At 28.1% G+C, this 22,026-nt stretch overlaps 1 protein-coding gene across 3 annotated transcripts in view; it reads right to left on the minus strand.

The window, feature by feature from the left end:
* Positions 1–22,026, minus strand: part of LOC119609752 (receptor expression-enhancing protein 1) — a 55,263-nt gene that overhangs the window by 27,461 nt on the left and 5,776 nt on the right. For all 3 annotated transcript variants that reach the window (XM_037964666.1, XM_037964658.1, XM_037964675.1), the window contains exon 2: positions 18,372–18,520. In XM_037964666.1, the coding sequence (XP_037820594.1) occupies positions 18,372–18,403 (32 nt within the window). In that variant the 5' untranslated portion in view covers positions 18,404–18,520. The remainder of the gene's footprint in view (positions 1–18,371; positions 18,521–22,026) is intronic.

Raw genomic sequence — 22,026 nt, forward strand, 5'->3', positions numbered from 1 at the left:
TGTGGGAAACAATGAGAGCTAAAGTCTTTTATAAAAGAGAAGGGAAGTACACTGTATACATGTATAATAAAATCTAAACGTTTGCTGGGTGTATGTATTTCTCTGTATGAGTGTATGTTTAGCACCTTAAAAGCACATTGACCTATAAACAGTATAACAGTACAAAAAGTGCGTACCATTTTTGAACATGAAGAGAATGCGAAGAGATTTATTTTTTTTTATTTTATTTAAATGTTATACATACTATGTATATCTCTATAATAAAATGAAAAAGTATAAGATTTTAAAAATTTTCTATGTTGTGTATATTATTAGTAAATGTTCCGTATTGATTTATTTCAAAATCGTTTAGCATGATATTTGATAATTATAATGGGTTCTTCTTCATGAAGATCCTACATGAAAATAGGTTGAAAAAAAAAATTCTTTGAAACTTCAAAAATTAATTCAGATTGTTATTTTAATCAAATGAAATTTATGTGTTATTAGAAATATTTTTGATTATTAATATTATTTTATATATTTTCCCTAATTATTATAATATTTTCCTTAAAAATCATGCATGTTTCACCTAAATCGAACCACTTCGTCATCACTTGCACCTCTTATTGAACAACATCTTTGTCATGTAACTTTCTGCTGGGTATACATAAATAAATTGTAATAAATTTGTCATAAAGGAAGGCATGAAAAATTGCATCCATTCACTCATGTAACAGGTTGACTGAAAGTATTAACAATTAATTCATAATACTTTCAATAATACATTATAAAATAAATATAGTGTACCAATGAAAATTCACTTGAGGATCATTGGTTTTAACCATAGCTGTATAATGTGAATAGTTTTATTCAAAATATTAGCAAAATATAAATTATTTTTAAAATTATGTTTATGTGAAAAAATGAATAATATTAAATTACATTTATATTATTCAAGAAATATTATTCAAATTAATATATAACAAAATTTACTAACAGTTCTTAAATATTTTGTTTTAATATAAAGTTAATTTTATATTATATAAAATAAAATAAGACCTGTTTTATTTATTATATTAGAAATATATTTTCAAATACTCTATTTAATATAAAATCCTATAAATATTTTCAAATTGTATTGTTATAGTAAGAATATATATTTTTTTATTTTATTCATTAAGTTGTGAATGAAATACATTTCATTCAAGAAAAAATTTGGAATATTTTATATTCAAACCTTTTTTCGTAAAATATTGTTATTTATTGAAAAAAAAAAAAAAAAATATATATATATTTTAATTTATATCGTGTTAATTAACAAACTAACTAATTTTACATCAATTATGAGTTCGTGTGATAAAGATTTTTCATCCGACGATGACCTCAAAGATCCTTCGTTTGTTGTACCAAGACGAAAGCAAAGCCAAAAGATTATTCACAAATATTTTGAAATTACTGAAGTAAGTATAATAATGTATTTAAATACGTATTATAAACTTCCTTAATCTTTAAATTGACCAAAATGAATTTCAACAAGTGAGAGTGTTATATTCTGCTGTGCCGAATCTCATATACCCACCATCAAATGGTCGTTAATGTAATTTTTTGAAGGAGCCTACCCCCCATAGGCCCAATTATGGACCGATCCTCATAAAATTTCGGTCCACTTATATGGGGCCTATCCGAAAACGTGGACCGATATTGCCCATTTTCAATACCAAAAAAACCTTATCTATAGAGAATATTTGTCGAAAATTTCAATCTTATAGCTCATTCCGTTCGGACTCTATCGTGCTTTCAACAGACAGACAGACGGACGGACAGACATAGCTAGATCGTCTTAGAATTTATGAAGGACCCAGAGTGTATATACGTTTGTGGGTCTATAACCAATATTTCGATGTGTTACTAACGGAATGACAAAAACAACATTGTTTATTAGTTATGTTAATTTACATACATCTTTTTAAACGAAAATGAAGTTTATAGCTTTTTATTATTACATGAATAGCAAAATGAAAAAGACAGAGTTGTTGCATTGTGCAAAACATGTTATAAATCATTGAAAGGAACGACCAAAAGTAATTCAAATTTTCTGAGCCATCTAAAGAAATGTAACGACGAAAAGAATAAAGAATACCAAAAACTAAGCTTAACAAATAAAAACAAGAAGGACGAATTTGCAAAAAAGATTTTGTTTTTTATTGCCGATACTATGAGTCCAATATCAATTGTAGAACGGAAATCTTTTCAAAATTTATTTAAAAATGAAATAGTACCTTCTAGAACATTAGTAACAAATTTGATGAAAAAAGAATTTAGAGAATATATTTCGAAGCAAAAGAAGTAGTTAGGAAATCAAAATTTATATGTACAACAGAAGATATATGGAGCGCTGGCAAAAGAAGTTTTTTGGATGCACTGCCCACGTAATAAATGAAAAGTCAATGGAAAAGGAGTCTTTTATTTTATCATGCAAGCGTTTTAAAAGTCCACGTAGTTTTGATAGAATTGCCCAAATTATAAACACAATAAATACAACATTTGAAATTAAACCTGAACAGGTTGTTGCAACAGTAACAGATAACGCTTCAAATTTTGTAAAAGCCTTTAAAGAATTCGGAATTTTGACGGATGATAATTGTGAAGATATTGAAATTGAAGAAATTTAATTGCCGAAACATATAAGGTGTGCTTCTCACACATTAAATTTAATTGGAACATCAGATTATATCAATATTTTAAAAAAGATTAATTTATATGACAATCATTCAAAGGTATGTAAATTCAAAAGTGCGATAATTTAATGTGTATATAAAATAAAAAATAATATAATTATTATTTAAAGTAACTTTTAAACGTAATTTTAAAATATTTTTAGACACTAAGCAAATGTAATGAAATTTGGAATAAATGCAATAGGCCCAAAACCTCAGAAAAAATTTCTGAAATATTAGGAAAAGGCAATTTTTTAACCCCAACCGTTACAAGGTGGAATTCTTTATATGACTCCATTAAAAGGCTATTAAAGTTTGAAACTAAATTAGAACAAATATGCGAATCTTTGGACATATCGCAATTCACCAGCATTGACATACAATATTTGAAAGATTACCTTACAATAATGGAACCAATTTCGATGGCAATAGATTTTTTACAAGCTGATTATATATTATATGGTACACTAGTTCTCGGCGACAATTTGCCATTCAACATTTAATTTCTCTAAAATACATGTAGCAAGTAAAAACATGTATTGTGAATATTTATGTTACGAACATTGAAATCAATACACATTGGGTTAAAATGAGTCAAAAGTGGCGCTTAATTGAAATTTTAAAATAAAGTTTTGTTGGTAATATTTGGTATCGACTAAAACTAGATAAAATTTTACATCACTGTAAAAAATTTCAAACATCAAACTTGTCTTTGCAGTGAATTGTCAAAGTGAGCTAAATATTGTTATTTTTATGTAAAGTGGTAAAAATGTTAATTTAGTGATAAAAAAGTGCTTATTTCTCGCGTATATTTTAAAAATGGAACCTAAAACTTAAGGTATTTAAGTATATAAAAAATGATTTTGCATTTTTATATATACATACGTATATGCACAAATATGTTAAATAATTTTTTAAAGAGAGGTGCAAAATTAGATAATTTTTGATATTTGATGGACCAGAAGCTCTATACTTGTTATGACTGGTCTTAGAATATAAGATTTTCGAAAAGTATTGATTTTCAGCTTGAAGCGGTTTTGTTGCTTCATTTTTTGCTATTAAAATTATTGTCGTAAAAATCTAAATTTTTTCGCCACTTTTTTAACAAAACTAGCGTGTATTTTGTTCTGCTAAAGTCATTCTTAATATGTGTGTCATTGTTGTTAAAATCGTATTTGAAATGAATTATACAGTAATATGAATATATATTTATATCTATAACTTATGATTTTAAGAAGATTTAAGAAGAAACACATATAAAACTCGATTTTTAAATCATTAGCATTTTATTTCAAAGTTATAGCGAAATCGGTAAATTAAGATCAAATTCAATAAATTTTCAAAAATGTGCAAAACCGGAAAGTCTACAAAAAGTATAATGCACGCTTTCATTAACATTTGAATATAAGAAAATCTCAGTTTCCGTTTTAAAGTTACATCGAAATTTCTTAAACAAACTACAATTTTTCGAATAATAAAAATTAGTATAAAATTCAGAAAAAAATTTCTTGCATTTTTATGTATTGTTGATGATTCGTCCAAAAAACTTTAAATATATTAAAACTAAGCCTGCCCTGAATTAAAATCGTTATTTTAGGTGCTATCGAACCCACTTGGCAATATGCAAATGCATATTTTTTATGGTGCGTCTTATGGACTTACGTGTAATATATATAAAAGTTTCACAACAATTTAAGAATTATGACATCGATTTGTTGGCGCATATTTTACCCATAAGATTTTTTTATTTTAATATCATATTTAAAGCATATTTCGAGTTTTTAGAGCATAATTTACGATTGCTTTTTTTCAAATTCAGAATATTTCCGGGCTCAGCGCCTTTAAGGCATTATTGAGGCTAAGCTGGCAAAAAATATTAACATTTATATGTATGTATAAATAAGTAATATAGAATAGCATAAATATAAATATTCCCAGCAAAAAAAAAAAGTGGAAAAAGATGTAGAATTTTCATCACAACTAGTAACCCGAAGTGCTTCAAATTCAGATAAAAAACCTATGAATTCAACATTAGCGTGTCATTGGAGGGATGTTGTTCATTTTTGACAACTTTGAACTACATCTAATCTTATCTTTAGAAGCTGTAAAAATCCTATATTTGTATGTCAAATATAAACCACATTCTTTCAATGAAACGCTTATGTAAATTTCATTGGTTTTTCATCAAAATTTGAAGTACGAATATGTTGTTTGTAGTGACTTTTCTAAATCTCTTTCCTCATTTTTAACTGTGTTATGTATGATTTGTTTGGTTTATAAAAGCGAAAAGTATGCAATCGCATTTTTAGATGTGATTAAGATGTTGTTTTTAAAGTATGACATCAATTATTTTTTGCTGGGTTATAAGTTTACAGAATTATAATAAGTCAGAAGAAATTCAAATGTTGAGCATAAATATTCTTTTAAGGTGGATTTGAAAGATAAAATTCTTTCTATAGACTTTAATTCATCAGTCAAAGAATTATACTTGTTAACACCTGCGTAGTCAATACGTTGTTTCATTTTTTCTAATCTACATCTTGAAGTTCTTAAATTTGTTTTATTTCGAGTGTTAACATATGATTGGTTACGTAAAAAAGAAAAGGTACAATGACCAAAATTATGAAGATTTTTAAAAACGAATATCAGCGTTTGATACTCACGTAACCCATAAACTGGCAAAATTATTTTACAAATGTCTTCATATAATAAAATAGTTGAATGTCATTGGTAAATTTTATACAATCTTCAACGTCTTGTTCTTCATGCATTGTAGTCAGTGGAAAATAACTCAATTGAGAATGTATTAATGGTTGGTAGATCATCAATTTTGTTTTTTTTATTTAATTTGTTTTTAAACTTGTACAAAATACCAATTGCAGGTGATATTTTTTTTTAAGTCATTTATATGTAAATCCCAACACAAATGATTCCCAAATAAGATGTTGAATGTGTTTCACGAATAAGCTCTCCATCTACATGTACAAAAGAAATCATTGTGATGCGATGACTGCGTCTAAAGCGAATAAGTTTTGTTTTCCTCGATTTAAATATCAACCAGTCTAAACATCTAGAGTTAGATGTCCAGTTAAACCAAGGTTTTTTAAATCATTTAGATAAATGAAAAATAATAGCGGCCGTAATACACTCCCTTGAGGTACAGCATATTTCACAGAACCAATTGAACTTCTTGCTTTATTAATTTGAATAAACTGTTTCCTATTAGTAAAATAACTTTTAAATAATAGGAGCTCGCGGCCTTGAACACCATTATATCTCAATTTTTCTAATAAGATTTGATGATCCACTAAATCAAAACATTCCAGCTACTCCAACAAAACCTTTACCCAATCCATTACAAATAAATTTAACAACATTTAACACAGCATCTTCTGTTCCACAACCCTTTCGAAAACAGAATCGGTTTTTATATAAAAGATAGCTCTCTTCCAAAAAAAGGATAAGTCTGCCATACAAAAGTTTTAAAAAATTTTTAACAATAACAAAGAGCACAGATATAGTACGATATTTATCAACTGTGGTTGAATTAACTTCTTTTGGTATTGGGATTATCTTGTGAACTTCAAATGTATCAGGGTAGACTGAATTATAAATCATCCTGTTGAAAATGTCAGCCATTATTGGTGATATAACTTCATTACATTCTTTAACAAATTTGGATGATATGTTCTCATTACTCTTATTATCCTTCATATTTGATATTATCTCAGAAATATCATCCACGGTTACATTACCCAGCAAAAAATAATTGATGTCATACTTTACAAACTACATCTTATTCACATCTAAAAATACAATTACATATTTTTCGCTTTTATAAACCAAATGTTTCATTACAAATGAAACCCAGTTAAAAATGAGGAATTAGATGTAAAAAAGTCACTACAAACAACTTATTCGAAGTGCATCAAATTTTGGTGAAAAACTAATGAAATTTACATAAGCGTGTCATTGAAAAAATGTGGTTTACTTTTGACATCTAAATATCGGGTTTTTACTGCTTATAAAAATAAAATTGGATGTAGTTCAAAGTTGTCAAAAATGAACAACATCCCTCTAGTGACACGCTAATGTAAAATTAATAGGTTTTTCACCCGAATTTGAATCACTTCGGGTTATTAGTTGTGATGAAAATACTACATCTTTTTCAACACTTTTTTTGTATGGGTAAAAAAATCAAATGAATTAATAAAATAATATTCTTATTAGGGAGAAACATAGGATGCACCGCCTTCACTTCTCTGGTATCATAGATCTTCTTTTCCAGTGATTGTTCGTTTTTGCATCAAAAAGCATTTTATCTACATCTTCTTCATTTCTTATGAGGTGTGTGCTTTCATTTCTCACAAAAACATATTGATAACCAACAGCTTTTAATGATTTTGCATAATTCCAATGATGCTATGGAAGTCATATACCAACAACTCGAAAGCTTACTTACTAGGGTGATCGACTCGATTTTTCAACCGGTTTTAAAACCGGTTTTTTCTGCTTTACCAGTGTCGGTTTTTTCTTAATGTTGATTTTTCGAATATCGAATAACCCGGTTTTTTCACTTTTTAAAACCCGGTTTCGAATACTTTTATTTGCTTTGTATTCAAAGATTATTTAAATGAAATTTTTAAGTAAATAATAATACAGCCCGTCTAAATTTTAAAAATATTCGAGTCGAGGAACTAGAGTACATTTTCTACAGCTCTTTTGGTTAAACTTTTTTAATTTTCCTAATTAATTAAAAAATTTATTTGTAAAATTGATAACTGTTTGATAAAATTTAGCAATCTTAAGATTATATTCCAATTACAATAATTAATTTACGGCTGAAATTTTATGGAAGAGTTGGAATGCCTATGCAAATTTCCTAAACAGGGCTTTTAAAATAAGCTAGGATTATATAGTACCTTATGTTTAACAGAAGTGTCCCACTTTTTTCCTAATTTTTTTATATTAAAGAAATAATGTAAATCAGACGACTAGATCTAAAGTTATTATTTTATTAATCAAATTTAAACATAGACATTAAGATTTTCAAATTAAAATATATTTTTTTTAATTATAATGAAAAACCGGTTAACCGGTTTTTTCTGAATTTGAAAAATATCAACCGGTTTTTTTTAAATGTCAACTATTCGAACTATTCGAAAACCGGTTTTTGGAAAATGTCGAATAATCGATCACCCTATTACTTACCCAGCAAAATAATTGCTTTCAAATTCAGTAGAAAAATCACCAGAACTCATCGAGTAAAGTACTTACAATTCTACTGGAAAAAGTACTTATTTTTGTTTGAGATGTTCCAAAAGTAAGTCCCCAGCTAAAACTTGGTAATGGGTTGTACTTCCATAACTACTTACTTTTCAATGACCACTACTTATCGTCTGCATTACTTAGAAGTACTCTGGTAATGAATTTCTTATGATCTGATATATAAGTACTTTATTTTCGGCTTTGTCACTTTGTTTGCGCATTTTATTTGATTGCGACTTAAGAATTATGTTTTACAAAAAAGAAAGAAAAATTAAATTTGTATGTGAAAACCATTATAAATAAAATAGCTAAACAGTGGTGCAGTGAGTAGAACATTTGACTAACAAACCGAAGTCCCTGTTCGTATTCTAGCTGGCTCTTTTTATTATGAAAAAATAAAACAACTTCTTTATAAGATAAATTGCAAGTATTTCTTTAACTCCCTATTTGTAAGCTAGCGTGGATGTACTTGCCTCCAATGACATCACCGTGTTAGGTTAGGTTGATAGGAGGATGTATACTACACCAAATTCGAAGAAATACACCTAGGCCACTATCGGGCCTGTTGTGCGCTCCAATTCATGAAAAAAAAAATAATTGTTTACTGAATGTATTATTTTTCCATGTTCAGAAACTCAGTTTCCTGGACGTAATTCCTAAGAATCTTCCAATCAGTGTTGGTTAAGAATGTTATTTCCGGAATAAAATCACTTCCAAGATACTTGGATCTAACTTCGACGAATGCCTGACAGTGGCAAAGAAAGTGCTCCAGAGTTTCACTGTCCTCTCCACATGCTCTACATTCGTCTGAATCCGCACGTCCAATTTTGTATAGATGTGCACGTAATCCTGTGTGTCCACTCAGAATACGTACCATCATACTAACCTCAGACTTGCTCATTTTGAGGAGATTTCTCGTCTTGCTCTCATCAGGGTCACCCCATAGAATCTTTGTCGTTCTACCCACCGTTTCATTATTCCAAGAGGCCTTATGGGATTCTCTCATCCATATTTTTAATTCAGCTTTTGTTGCGTCGAATGGTTTTGCATTTGTCAGGTTAACTATATCGAGCTCCCTTCCCTTTAAAGCTATTACATTCGCCCTTTCGTTGCCGACTACTCCCGAGTGGCCTGGTACCCATATGATGTAAAACTTACCTCTGGGAGAGTATTCAGTTAAAGCTTTCTTACAATCCAATACGGTCTTAGATTTAATTCTATCACCTGATATCGCCCTAATTGACTTCTGGCTGTCGGTAAATATATTAAGCCCTGTGGGCGCCATATTTATTCTAATCCAATTTACACATTCCGTTATTGCTCGTACTTCTGCCTGGAAGCTTGTGTTATGATTAGGTAAACGGTGGTATATTTCTGTTTCTGGGTCTTCAATATAGAACCACAGGCCCACTTTGTCCCCTAATTTAGAGCCATCCGTGTAGCAATGGATTCCTACTGGTATTTGCTCCAATGTTCCGCTTGACCAAGACATTCTATCTGGGATTAGCGTTTCAAAGTTTCCGACATATTCTGTGTCTGGTATGCGACAAGGCACGTCCGATGAATGTGTATGATCCTCTATGTGGTGTCTCCATTTTAATTTCCGGTCAAGTATTACACCTAAGTGCTTACCCAGCAAAAAAAGTGTGGAAAAAGATGTAGAATTTTCATCACAACTAGTAACCCGAAGTGCTTCAAATTCAGGTGAAAAACCTATGAATTTTACATTAGCGTGTCATTGGAGGGATGTTGTTCATTTCTGACAACTTTGAACTACATCTAATCTTATCTTTAGAAGCTGTAAAAATTCGATATTTGTATGTCAAAAATAAACCACATTCTTTTAATGAAACGCTTATGTAAATTTCATCAAAATTTGAAGTACTTCGAATATGTTGTTTGTAGTGACTTTTCTACATCTCTTTTCTCATTTTTAACTGTGTTTTAATTTGTAAGTATATGTTTGGTTTATAAAAGCGAAAAGTATGCAATCACATTTTTAGATGTGATTAAGATGTCGTTTGTAAAGTATGACATCAATTATTTTTTGCTGGGTAACTTTGTCTGTCACCGGTATCTTCTTGCCCAGGAAGCAAGGTTCAGTATACGTAGAAACTTTTGTCTTTCTTGTGAAAAGACAGATTCGCCGGGTTAACATTGAGGCCTCTCGGTTGAGCCCAGCTCAAGGCCGTATTCATAGCCTCCTCAGCTCTTCTACACAAGTAATTTGGATCCTTTCCCTTTAAAAGTATTACGACATCGTCTGCATAGCAGACAGGTCTAAGTCCTTTCTCGGTTAGGGTCCTTAGGAGGCTATTAATCGTGGTAACCCAGAGTAAAGGTGACAAAATGCCAACCTGTGGTATACCGCGAAATACCTTTTTCCTTAAATGCTAATGAAGAAGTAGTGAAAAGAGGTTTTATTAGCTTTTTAACTCATTACTTTTCAATGTAAGTTTTTCCTGGGTCAATATTATTTGGAAATAAGTTGTTTTGTTATTAGAGTTATTTATAGAATATTTATGCCAGTTGAACGCTGCACTCACTACACCACTGCTTAGCTGTTTAGTTGTGCATCAACTAATAGTTTTCACATACAAATACTATTTTATTTTCAGTTTGCCTAAAAAAGGAAGACATTTGCTGACTTTTTGCACAAAAAGGAAAGTAATTGTTTTATTTTTGTTTGTTTCTTTATTTTGATTTTTTAGACAAAGTAAGTCATTAAAAAATCAGTTAATGGTAGTCATTGTAAGAAAAGACGGGTACTTAAACCGCAACATTGAGAGTGAAAGCTTTTCATGCATTTATCGCATTGTATAAAATCATCGGATTCTTCCTTGATCATATGTTCGCATTTTTTACAAAAAATAATGAAGTTAAAATCGATGTCTTCCGATTTGGATGAAATGTGCACCAAGGTTAGTACTTTCAGCTTCATAGAGGGTTTTATTCAAATGAGTGTAACTTTTCACCTATTGGTCCTAGCAAAAATTGTCAAAAGGAGTTCAGATAGCTATTTTTTCGTTCTTTCCAACATTTTTTTTTTTAATTTGTTTTAAAATTTTTTTTAAAGTAATTTTTATTTCAAAATTGGCCTTTTTTGCTTAAAAGAAAGCTTATACAATTTCCTTAAGGGCTTTATAGTCCCATAATGGGATGAGAGTATAACATTTTTTTTAATATTTACCACTTAATTTTCCCCTATTTTTGTTGTATTTTTTTACTCAAAAGAAAGCTTAGACTATTTCCTTTAAGAGCTTTGTGGTTTATTTTTTTGATTTCATTGATTTCGTCTGTTTCAAAATAACAGTAATTAATCTCTTCTTTTTGCTATTTCCCAGCATTGCAAATTTGCTTCCCCTTACTTCCGGTGTTCCCCAGGGCTCAGTTCTGGGGCCACTCTTATTTATATTAATGATTTGCTAACTTTCGTTGACTCTTATAGTTGTAAATCATTTTTGTTTGCAGATGACGTTATACTCTTGTTCAAGGGAAGTAAAAGTAATTTGAATGGGCTGTCTTTGGATATTAATTCTACTCTTAATCGTTTTCTTTCATGGTCATCTTTAAATTCCTTGTCTATTAACTCGGATTAGACTAAAGCATTAGCATTTGGAATTATTGACGAAGATCTAAAAATATCTATTGGTGGCTCTCTGTTATCTTTGTAGATCAGCTAAAATTTTTGGGAATTAATATAGATAAAAGTTTGACTTTTAAAAATCATATTGATCATTTATGTTGTATGATTGATTACATGTTCTCTACGGAAGCTTTATTCGACGGGTATTTATTTACCATTTCGAATTAGATACCGTTTTGCTTGTCCTCTATTTTGTATGGACTTGAGATTGTGACAGGGACGTACTAAGAATTAATCTCGTTTATTGTTCAGATTTGAATCACTGTTGGGACAAGATTTGACTTATAATTTTTTTGTTAATCATTACTTTGATGGTTTGGGAACCGGTGGCAAAAATTTTACTTTGATGGTTTGGGAACCGATGGCAAAATTTTTTCTCTCTAATTGATTTCTATATACATTTTTGTAAATTTTTTTAATTAACACCATTATTTGGAATTTGTAAATTGTAATTAAATCTGATAATAAATTCAGGACTACTGCATTGTAATGGCAAAGAGTGGCTTTTTATATAACTACCCAGCAAAAAAAGTGTGGAAAAAGATGTAGAATTTTCATCACAACTAGTAACCCGAAGTGCTTCAAATTCAGGTGAAAAACCTATGAATTTTACATTAGCGTGTCATTGGAGGGATGTTGTTCATTTTTGACAACTTTGAACTACATCTAATCTTATCTTTAGAAGCTGTAAAAATCCGATATTTGTATGTCAAAAATAAACCACATTCTTTCAATGAAACGCTTATGTAAATTTCATTGGTTTTTCATCAAAATTTGAAGTACTTCGAATATGTTGTTTGTAGTGACTTTTCTACATCTCTTTTCTCATTTTTAACTGTGTTTTAATTTGTAAGTATATGTTTGGTTTATAAAAGCGAAAAGTATGCAATCGCATTTTTAAATGTGATTAAGATGTCGTTTGTAAAGTATGACATCAATTATTTTTTGCTGGGTATGAATAAATAAAAATAAAAAAAAAAATTGATGTCATACTTTACAAATGACATCTTTTGACATCCAAATATCGAATTTTTACTCCTTCTAAAAATAAGATTAGATGTAGTTCAAAGTTGTCTAAATTGAACAACATCTTTCCAATGACACGCTAATGTGCTAATGTGAAAGTATTTCAAGTATGTTAATTGTGGCGAAAATTCTACTTATTTTTTTCTCACTTCTTTTGCTGGGTTATTCTCTTAAATTACACAATTTAAAATTTATATTTGATAAAAAATAAATTTATGTTTGTTATAGCGTTTTTAATTTAAGTTTCTTAAAGAAATTATACAATACAGGTTTTATGATAGTAGCATTTGACATCTAATTAAAAAAACTATGCTCCATACTTGAAATTGGGTCGTCCATTTGAGTGAAAAATTTGAGTTGCACTAAACCACAATTTTACATTAGAAATAGCGTGGAAAGGAAACTGATATTGGTCTTCCATGTAAAACTACCACAGTTATTTTGGATGAACATTGTTGAAACTTTTTGAAATCGGATATACATATCGAGCCCTTTTCGCACAAAAGACGTAACCGACAAAAACTAAATTTTACAGGAGAGCATTTTTTTAATTATCTTCGAAGTAGGACATAGCATTACTCCAAAACTCCGTTAATAAATATTATTACATCTAAAATATGGGATGCAGTTTGTTTCGATTTTATATTGACGCTATATCCGGTTTTTTTGTCCCTTACGTCTTTTTTTGCCGAGACAAATTTTTATGATATAAACAATATTGAGGCGGTTACGTCTAAATTCTCTGTCAAAAAAAAAAAACAATTTTTTGTGTATATCTTTATATAATTTGTATAAATCTGAAATTTTAGAGTGCAATAAATATTTTTTTATAAGATTTTAAGATCACCTAGTGATGTCTGTATGTCAGTCTGTTTGTTGAAAGCCGGATAGGTTCCGAACGTTGGGAGCTAGAGTGATGAAATTCTCCAAAAATGCTTATTGATGACAAATATTGTTTTGTGTTAATAATGGGCAAAATCGGTTCATGATTTCACTTAGCCCCCATACAAGTACCTCCCGGATTATAGTTAAAACATTAATAAATATGTTGTTTATGTACCAATCGCTATAAAATTTTGCAGAAGTATGACAGATGTCAGGCAGGCATGGGGGGTAATAATTACACAAATTAATTCATTACATGGTCAATTACAATTACTTGTAATGTGTAATTGAGCAATAGCCAATTACAATTACTTGTAATTATAATAGAAATTTTTCCAATTACAATTACTTGTAATGTGTAATTGACCAATAACCAATTACAATTACTTGTAAATGTAATTTAAGTTTTGCCAATTACAATTAATTGTAATTGTAATTGAAATTTTCCAATTAAAATTAATTGTAATTGTAATTGAGGTATTACTAATTACAAATTACATGTAATTATAAGGAACAAAATTCACAATTACAAGTAATTGTAATTGGAAATTATTCAATTACAATTACAAGTAATTGTAATTTGCAAAACTTCAATTACCATTACACGTAATTGTAATTATCAAAACTTCAATTACAATTACAAATAATTGTAATTGGTAAAACTTTAATTACAATTAAAAGTAATTGTAATTAGTAAAGCTTAAATTACAATTACTTCAAATGTAATTGTAATTGAAAATGTAGTCATTACCCACCAAGCCTGATGTCAGGGAATATTTGACCCTAGCCTCCATATATGGACCCTTTAAGACAATGATTTTATGGTCATAGATGTCTTAAAAATATCAGTATAGCAACGAAATTTGTTGTATGACGATGTTTTAGGATGGGTTCCTATGCCCCTCATACAGAAAATAAGTTTACAGTTAATAAATCTTTCAAAAATTAAGAAAGTATGATGAAATTCTACAAAAAAACATTTGTTTTCAAAACTAATCACGCGTTTAAATTCTATAGACTTCGGTCCACAATTGACCAAATCCCTCATTAAAGGCCGTATTCTGAAAATCACCCTGAAGTCCACATTAATATCCATACATGGTAGTACAATTCGCCATATATCGAATAAATAAGTAAATTCTGGTACTATTGATTCATTAAGAGTCCATATACAGGTCCGCCTTCCGAAATCCACAAATTTACAACCAAATATAAGAGTTAGTTAAATGGTAATAATATAAATGCAATGTAATTAGTAATTACTACTAAATAAATTCATTAAAAGTTATAGAAAATTATAAATTTTAGCACATAAATTGCAATGGCATAGTGATAATTACATGAATTTATTACAATTATACTCAGATATGTAGCATTTCATTCACAAACAAATTAAATACGTTAATTTGTTCAAAATTTTTCTATAAATTTAATATATTTTAAAAGAAAATTTAGACGTAACCGACATCTTGCTGTTACAAAATTCATAAACAGAAAATAAATGTGTACTTACGTCTTTTTTCTTGTAAATTTGAAACCATTGGATCTATAGCTTCGAAATTTTCAGAGATGATGCTAATAGACCTAAATTATCGATTTCTATATAAAAACGAAAATCGAAAATCAAGTCGCTTACGTCCATTTTGCAAAAAGGGCTCGATATGTATATATCATTATTAAACAACATTCCAATTGAAAACCATTCCCATATAAGAATTAGCTTTAATTAATAGCAGCATTTTTTAAACAATTGGATTTATTAAATCTAAATTTTAGTTCTGGTACTTTTCGCCTGGTGGATAAGGCAAAAGGTTTAAATCGAGGCTAAACAAATTTCAAATCATAATGTCAGCAGCGACCAACAGATGGAGTTATTTCAAAACTTAATATTAAAATCATAAATTTTCCATAAAATGTGTAACAATTTTTTGCAAAAATTGGTATTTGCACTAAAATATCATATGTGCAATATTTTAGTTACAGGAATTTTGTTTATTTTCCTATTTTTACACATTTTAAAAAATATTTGCCATCTATTGGTGAATAGCAAAATAAAACAAATTAGTTTATTTTAAAATTATTTTGGTTTTGTTCTATGAATACAAAGCATTGCCATATTGAAATTAGCTAAATCTAACTTTTTTTTTGGATTTAATAAATCCAAATTAGATTTACTTCTTTTAGCTGCAGAACCGCCATGTTTGCACTAAAATTAATTTTTCTTTGACCTTATATTAGCTTACAGAGTGTATTTTCAGATAATGATGTCCAAAACTAAATTCCAGCTTCCAAAAATAGTTTTTTTCTTGAAATAAAATAAATCCAAAATAAATCCAGTGATTAAAAAAGCCCCTAATATAAATCTCTTAAAAATGCTTATAGCAACATAAACTTCAACACAAATTTTGTCCGATTACTATTAAAATTTTTTCTTTTAAATTTAGTTCTGAGTGCGTGTGCCAAATGATATCAAAGTTCTATGGTGGATTGTAATTTTCCTATGGTGGGAACATTTTTACATTTTTCTGTGCTAAACGATATCTTTTTAGATTACATTAAATTTTTACAATTGTCACAAATTTCCCAAGAAAATCTGCATTTATTTTAATAAATAAAACACTTTTATTGATTTTTTTTATTATTATAATAAATTTCTTCAATCACAAATGTATTATAAACTAAAATTATAAAATATTTTATTTTTTGTATTTTCAAATTTTTCTTTTCATTTGTCAAAAATTTATATAGCCCTATGAGCTAGTAAAATTTTATTCACCTCATATCTATCAAAAATATACATTTTCAAGTAAATTGTTACCGATTGGCACACACTCTGAATATCAAAAGTTATTATAATAAATCCTATTTTAAAAATATATGAAGGGATATCGAAAATTTTCCTTTAGAAATTTTATCGATAATTATTTGCTAGAATGTAAATATTAGCATTTAAAATGTTAGTTTTTTTACTATAAACGAAAAATTTATATGAATGTACATATCAAAGAATAATAAGAACAAAGAATAAACAAGAAGTGAAACGCTGTCATTTTTTTACAACAATAACATTACGCTCTTCTCACAGACGAGTGCTGTGTAAATCCAACACATATGTAAAAATTTTATTCTCTCTCCAAACTTCAAAACTTTTTCGCGAAAATTTGAGGATAATAGCACTTGAAATATTTTTTATCACTTAACATTATATTTTAAAATTTTTTTGCACAATTTAAACACATTTAATAGCCCGAAAATAATATATTTTTTACAAACGAAAAAAAAAAAATATTTTTTGTTTTTTGACATTGAATTTTTGTTGTTTGAAATTGAAACTAAAAAAAACAATGTTGTAAATTTTCGTATGGTAAACGAAAAAGATATTTCAAATAAATAATTTATTTTTTCAATATTATAGATTAAAAAACAAATAGACGTGTTTATAAAATGTTTATAGATAAAATATGTGCAAAATATCTTAAGAAACCTTTCAAAGTATAAATTGAAATGTAATAATTTTTTTTCAATATTTTTCAATACTATTTTTTGCAACTATGTTGACTTGAGAATTCTACTAATACATTCTTAGAGTTAGGTACCGGATGACAGTAGACTTAGGTACTTTTGACAACAGTTTCATTTCTTATTTATTCTTTGAATAAGAAGTTGGACTATGACATTGTTTTACAACAATAACATTCAATAACAATAACATTCACAGACGAGTTCTGTGTAAATTCAACACACTTGTGAGAACTTAATTCTCTCACAATACTTCAAAACTTTTTCGCGAAAATACCGGGATAATAGGACTTGAACGACGTTTTTTCACAAACACATAACTATTTTTTTATTTTTCACACAATTTTATCGCATTTAACAATCCGAAATATTTTTATTTTTCACAAACTAAAAAAATATTTTTTTAATTTTTTTGACAATTAATTTTTGTGTGTTGAAATTAAAATTGAAAAAACAAAGTTGTATATTTTGGTATTGAAAATGAAAAAATTATTTAAAATAAACTTATATTTTTGCAAAAAAAAAAGAGATTTTAAGTTCGAAAAATATATTTATTAAATGTTTACTGATTAGATGTGGGCAAAATAAATTAAAAAATCTGCGAATGTAGAAATTTAAATGTTATTTATTTTTCCTAAAATTTTTATGTACGATTTTATGCAAGTATGTATGTTTGGAAAGTGTGGTGAAAGTGGTTGGAGCTCCAATACTAATACAACAATTCTACCAATACATACTTAGAGTTAGGAACCGAATGACAACTCCTTTACGTACCAACTGACAAGCCCCAATTTCTTTATATTCTTTGGTACATATGTATATAATACATTTTACAATATCATATCAAGACATTTCTGATTTCATTAATAGATGATTTCAAACAGCACTAAGTGCCCATACATGACGCAAACGGAAAGGAATATGTAATTTTGTTCGGAACGAATTAAGTTAACCTAAGATTTAGAAAAATTTCAATACATGTTTTTAGGGGTAGAAAATGTCTAACAAAAATGTAAGAAAAAATTTTATATTTGGCCAGATAGGTGTAAGACGACACCCATAGCAAGGACTGATTATGAACATATTCAAAATTCATGACATTATGTTTGGTAATTTGTTTTCACGAATAAGTGATAAGTAGCAATTTCATTAAAATTTAAATAAGGAACATAAAGCTATTTTTTGTATTTTGTGATTTGTTTAAAAGTTATTTAAGAAATGTAAAAATATCATAAAACATTCAAAATCGAATCTCTCAAACCGATCTTTTCTGAGTTTTTAATGAGTGATATATACTACAAATCAAATTTTAATGGAAATATACTTACATTATGAGTCGAGAAAACAAAGCGCTTATCATCGTGAAGCTTCAATTCTTTGTGGTTGGATTAAATTAAGATGGTTATTTATTTTCGATTCATTTGAAAGGTTTTTATAATGACGCATCAAACAATTAATACTTTGTGGTTGTTTTTATCTGTAAATAAAATATAAAGTTTTATTCAAATAATAAAAGTATATAAAGACAATTGAATATATGTATGTATTTATTTGACTCAATTTCTTATAAATAGCTTTTTCCATATATTTTTGGTTTTTAGAAAATGAATTCGTTCGTAATAAACGAAAGAAATGTCAGAAATAGACGCCTATCGTCTATTTTCGTTTGCGCAAAAAACAACGAAAATTATACCAAAATACGAAATAATATGTGGCCACTTGAACCTGAATACAGTTTGCAATACAAACCTTTAAATTTCTTGAGACATTGCATACAAGTTTCATGTTGTTTTTAAAAAACATTTTTTCATAATTTAAATTTTTTTATAAAATTATTTTATTTTTGTTTATTTTTTAGGGTTAACACCAAACACCTTATTACTACATGAAAAAATATTTAAAATTTCAGAAATGAAATACGTAGGCAATAATCATGATGTAATAAGTAAGGTGAGAGCGTTTGGGCAACAACCACAAAAAAACACAATATTTTTTTGTTGTTTTGAGTATGGGTTTTGTCAAAATGAAATTTCTAAAATTGAAAAATAATAAATATTGGAAAGAAAATGTTTTGCGTATTTCACAATATTACCTATAAAACCGTCGTTACATTTAAATTGTATTCGCAGCAGGACAACGTCTTATTGCTGGTTCATCTGAATTTCTTCATTTGGAACCCTTTTATCAGCATTTTCATTCATAATTTTTGGTTTGAAATTTTTTCGTTAGAAAACACAAATTTAATTTTTAAGTTAGAATAAAAATAAATAAATTATTTTTGACATAACCCAAGCACTTTTTAAATAAACAAATAAAAATCAGCTGCCTTACTTAGTGCATCCTGGCAATAATGTTCTGTTACGATAGAAAAAGCCAGTGTACACTAAACAGGTATGTATATGCAATCGAACAGCTGATAATTTTTTTGTTTTCTTATTTGTTTTTATTTGAAATTATTGCAACAACATAAAATTTGAATAATAAAAAAATTAAAAATGTTTAATTTGTAAAACAATATTATATATATACAATAAAAAAAATATTATTTATATTGTTTACACAAAAAAAACATTTCAACCAACTTCCGCATTCTTAGCTAAAGTTTATCTGTCTTTAGCTAAACTTTATCCGTTTAGTATAAAACTTTAATAGCACAAATCAGGTCATTCCAGATATCAACTATCCCCCGTATTACGCACATTGACAAGGCCGGTGTCTTCAGCCAAACTTTGGTAGCCACAACACAACTTTATTGGCACAAATCAGGCCAATTCAGATATCAACAATCTTTAGTATTGCGTTGCCTTGTCCACTTTCTTTAGCCCAACTTTGGTAGCTAAAGGTACAAATTTAGTGACACAAATCAGGCTATTCCAGATATCAAAATTCTTGCTTTTTTGGGTCCATTGCCAGATCCTCTGCCAAGTCCTCTGTAACATTTTCCAATAGGATCCATATACACTGCTTAATATGAGTATATAAACATGCATATCCCTTAAAATTCCATTTAAAATCACTGCATTTTTTTTTTGAAATAAAATTAACAATTTTTTTAAAAACAAACAAAATATTTTTATTTATTTTGACATTGAGCTTGTATGAGCTCAAAAATACATGTTGTTTTTGTATTGTTGTAGTGATGCATATACCTGTTTAGTGTACCCTGGAAAAAACTAATTTAATTTTAGACATTTTTAAACGAAAACTTTCAAATGTTTTATAAAAACCTAATTTTAAACTTGATCGTAATAATTTGAAATGTTCGTGTGAGAACTAAATTGTTTTAGAAAAACAGGCTGTATATTTAAAAAGCAAGAACTCAAATGTTGGTCGAATCGAGTAAATTTTGGTTAATTAATTAATTAAATTTCTTATTTGATTAAAAAAAATTATAAAACAGAAAAGTTGTAATTAATTTATTGAAATGAAATTGAGCTGATAAAATAGTTTTTCTAAAAACACAAAATTCAATTATAAAATTATTTAAAAAATATTAAGGGTTTTCATTTTCAATCTCTGTTCCAATTCTGCTCAATTACAATATTTGTAAAAAACATTTTAAAACAATGTCAAAGGAAATTAAAAAATAAAAATTTAAACATAAAATTATAAAAATTGTGTTTAAAATGTGATTATTCAAGTCTAAAAATTTTTAATGTGAACATTACAAAACGGTTTTATAAAATGCTCAATGAGACTGTTCAAGTTTGCCAGTCTAAATAGTCGCTCAAACTTAAAGTGTTGTGCAAATCAATTTCCATACAATTCAATTATATGAAAATTGCACAGCTTGCACAGTTTACGAGAAATATGAACGTTTAAATGAAAACCCTTGTTATTTTACAAATCTGCATACACACTATGATATAAGTCGTTAAATTTTTATTTTATACTGAAAAAATAAATCAAAATAAAAACATTTTTTCTTTCTACACTATTAGCCCAGGAAAATAAGGTGGATTGATGTGGAATTTAAGATAGCTAAATGAAAATTGGCACATAGATTCTCCTCGCCATTATTTATAAGGTATTATGTGTGTATCGTGTGTGCTAAGCGAGATATTTGAGGTCAAAGGTTACAAATATCAGTGAATGATATAATTTTGAAAATTCTCATTGAAACATTTTTTACACTTTTTTACTTATTTGTAATTTTTTATTCATTTACTAACTTGCCTAATTTAATAAACGACAGGTTCTATAGTACATAATATAATTATGTAATTCGATATTAAAATAGCGAAAAAAAGTTTAAAAATCCAATTGAATCTTGCTCTATATAACTGCCCAGCAAAAAATAATTGATCTAAAAATGTGATTGCATACTTTTCGCTTTTATAAACCAAACACATCCTTAGAAATGAAAAAATGAGGAAAGAGATGTAGAAAAGTCACTACAAACAACATATTCGAAGTACTTCAAATTTTGATGAAAAAACCAATGAAATTTACATAAGCGTTCCATTGAAAGAATGTGGTTTATTTTTTACATACAAATATCGGATTTTTACAGCTTCTAAAGATAAGATTAGATGTCGTCCAAAGTTGTCAAAAATGAACAACATCCCTCCAATGACACGCTAATGTAAAATTCATAGGTTTTTCTCCCGAATTTGAAGCACTTCGGGTTACTAGTTGTGCTGAAAATACTACATCTTTTTCCACACTTTTTTGCTGGGCGGTATTAATCCAGTTAAAATTTGCCTTTATTTGCATTAAAGTTAGCAATAGTGGTAGAAATCGGATATTTCTATAGTACATATTTCCAAAATTGCAATCAAGTCTGTAGTGACGACCACTTATTACAATGCAAAAGATTAAAAAACTACTGGTCATTACCAAAACATGAAAAATGTTGGCGGGTACATGATCATTGTTAAATCAAATTAATTATTAATTATTAAATCAAAAGATGTCGTACACAAGTATTAAAAGTAATTACTCTACAAAATTCTGTAGACTTGGGTCCATAATAGTAAGTAT

The sequence above is a fragment of the Lucilia sericata genome, unplaced genomic scaffold, assembly GCF_015586225.1.
Source record: "Lucilia sericata isolate MDLA Ls3-8-SP2 unplaced genomic scaffold, ASM1558622v1 Contig000025F_arrow, whole genome shotgun sequence".
NCBI classification, from domain to species: Eukaryota; Metazoa; Arthropoda; class Insecta; order Diptera; family Calliphoridae; genus Lucilia; species Lucilia sericata.